This window comes from Arachis stenosperma, chromosome 3, assembly GCF_014773155.1.
Source record: "Arachis stenosperma cultivar V10309 chromosome 3, arast.V10309.gnm1.PFL2, whole genome shotgun sequence".
NCBI classification, from domain to species: domain Eukaryota; kingdom Viridiplantae; phylum Streptophyta; class Magnoliopsida; order Fabales; family Fabaceae; genus Arachis; species Arachis stenosperma.
Genome location: NC_080379.1, coordinates 35,904,162 through 35,906,670, shown reverse-complemented (window position 1 = coordinate 35,906,670; position 2,509 = coordinate 35,904,162). Strand labels below are relative to the sequence as shown.

The following is a 2,509-nucleotide window of genomic DNA, read 5'->3' as shown; positions in this document are numbered from 1 at the left end:
GGCGATCTAGGCAATGTGAGGCTGAAGGACACAGCTGTAGTAGATGTTGTCAGTTAGGTGGAGCAAGGGCTAGCAACAATGCTCAGTAGACTTATATATTTTACATTTCAACCAAGAACTCTATGTCATTTGCGACTTCATATTTTATCCAGGTTATTTTACAGTATGATATTTGAAACATTGTTATTTTATGAAACTACTTTATGACACCTGCGACTTTAGAATTTATCCAAACAATGTATGATAATTGAAACTTTATAACTTATCCAAGAATCCTACTACAAGCATAGTAATGAAACATAGAGCATTTAAATGACACATTGAAGAGTTAAGTGAAATATAGAAAATTTTAAGTACATAACAACTACTTTCTCATTGACCACTTTATATCTTTCACAAATTTCTTGCATTTCTTGGTGGCCCATTCAGCACGGTCGGGGTGTATCGATTAGCGCTACGACGTGGTGGATCAACCCTAAGATTGTATCCTTTGCCTGTCTTATCTAGAGTACATGCCTCACCTGTACATAATTTAATTAAACAAACCATCCAATGATGTACATAGCATGAACAAAAGAATGTCCACCAAACATGCATATAACATAACCAAATAAAAGAAGACCCAAATATGAATATAGTATAATCAATTGACAACAAGGTAAATCATTAATAATTGGACCTGCATGAACACCGTCATCAGAAGCATCATTGCGGGATTCTTCATCCTCATCCATGTCCTCATCTTCTCCCTCCTCATTATCCTCGTCATCTAGTTCATCTACAAGATACTCATCAATCTCTTGCTCAGCTGCCTTAGCATTTTCTTCAATTAGACCCACGGAAACACGGCGTGGATTTTGACTATTAAGAATTTCTCGATCACCATCACTCCTACTAGAGTCTCCAGATACCAACCCTGTAGAAATACTCAAGGAAGTGCGGCATGGATGCCTCGCATCCAAGGAATATCTACCCATCATGAAATCAGGCTGCTGGCTAGATTGTGATTGACCTGCATTTACAGCCATGAACCCAAGTAACTGGATAAAAGAAGCTCCATCTCCTGAGTCAAATTATGGAGTACTCTAATATTGCTGATGTATTGGGTATGACGGGGTGAACTGTGTTTGGACTACATATGGGACCGAGGATTGTGGTTGTTCTTCTGGAGGTGGAGGTGGAGGTAGAGGTGGCGGTGACTGTAGCTCCTACTCATCATTGTCATCATCCACACCTGGATTACCCCCCATCTTTGTCATCATCTATAACTGGATCACCCTCATCATTCTCTTGAACAACAAGATCCGACAAGTTCAGATGGTTGCCATATTTAGTACGGTACCAGTGCATGTAAATATCTAAGGGATACTGTGGAGGCACGGATTGCTCAGTAAGAACGTGATTATACCTGTTTGTCCACTACATCACCCAAAATGAGTGAGTTGTGGCTGTGGCCCAGTAAAGATTCTTGGGACCAGTCAAAACTTCTCCGTGTGCCTTGTCTAGGTTCCGTTCCTGATGAGGAACTCCTTGAACGAAACCAAACTATCGCCTATACCTATCACTTGCATGCCACTCAATGCATTCAAATGAAACCAATAGCACCATAGCCCTACACACAACCGAGTGCATGTAAATGTCTGCAGGAATTATGTCTGGATCAATACGATCAACACCATAAGCAACCCACACAAACTGCACACAACAATAGAAATAGACCTTGACAAGCCAAATAATAGTAACACTAAACCAGAAACAAATACGTCTTTAATGAAAACACACCTGGCCTTCTTGAAGATCATCCAATGACTTCCTAAAGTGAGCAAGAGTAAGATATTTATAGTGTCGGTCTCCACAGTCCCAGTTACGCCACCTAATATGATTTATTTCATTAACACTATTGAATTGTAAATATGAAGATACGATGTAACTCGATAATGTTACCTATTTGCAAGTGAAAAACTGCAGGGTTCCCTAGGAATCGACGCAAGATACGGTAGACAGATCCATGCCCAAACTAGTAGAAGTATTAGTGAACCATCGATTTTCTTACAGTCAAAATGAGATACCCTGCATAGCGCCCTATACAAGTGTGCTAGGCAAGCCGATCCCCAATTATACTGTCCGATACTGCCAAAATTACGAAGTAAAGGCGGGAACTTCCAGTGCACAGATGCCCCAAACTTGTCTCCAAACAAGATCATACTAAATAACAACATAATGTGGCACTTCACGTACCTCTAAATACTGTTTTCATCAATCAACTGTAATCTTTCTTTTAAATCCCGAAGCCAAGTCAATTTTATGCAGCTTCCTTTGTAGTCTGATTTTCTCGATGCAATCCCAAATTAGTGTGAACACTCGGTCTCTAGGACTTCAAAACTGCTCATAGTTACTCCTGTGACTGGAAGACCGTCAGTCAGAAGACCAAGAATTACAACCACATTTTTCAATGTCACAACACACTCCCCAACCGAAGGTGAAAGGTGTGTGTGTCTGGTGCCACCTT

The 2,509-nt window shown here is 40.4% G+C and overlaps 1 protein-coding gene across 1 annotated transcript; it reads right to left on the bottom strand.

The window, feature by feature from the left end:
• Positions 1-1,239: 1,239 nt before the first annotated feature.
• On the bottom strand, positions 1,240-2,204 carry LOC130965896 (protein MAIN-LIKE 1-like). Its single transcript, XM_057890655.1, has 4 exons — positions 1,945-2,204; positions 1,783-1,873; positions 1,559-1,695; positions 1,240-1,408 (listed from the first exon to the last, which is right to left on the bottom strand). Exons 1-4 carry the CDS (start codon positions 2,202-2,204, stop codon positions 1,240-1,242), a joined length of 657 nt encoding a protein of 218 aa, XP_057746638.1.
• Between the last annotated feature and the right edge of the window lie 305 nt (positions 2,205-2,509).

What these genes read in the sequence shown, in the direction of transcription:
- LOC130965896 (XM_057890655.1), bottom strand. Translation starts at nt 2,204, where the DNA reads ATGATCTTGTTTGGAGACAAGTTTGGGGCATCTGTGCACTGGAAGTTC. An exon ending in ATGATCTTCAAGAAGGCCAG is followed by an intron (nt 1,696 to 1,782) that starts GTGTGTTTTCAT and finishes TGTTGTGTGCAG; the next exon opens with TTTGTGTGGGTTGCTTATGG. An exon ending in GAGTGGCATGCAAGTGATAG is followed by an intron (nt 1,409 to 1,558) that starts GTATAGGCGATA and finishes GTGGACAAACAG; the next exon opens with GTATAATCACGTTCTTACTG.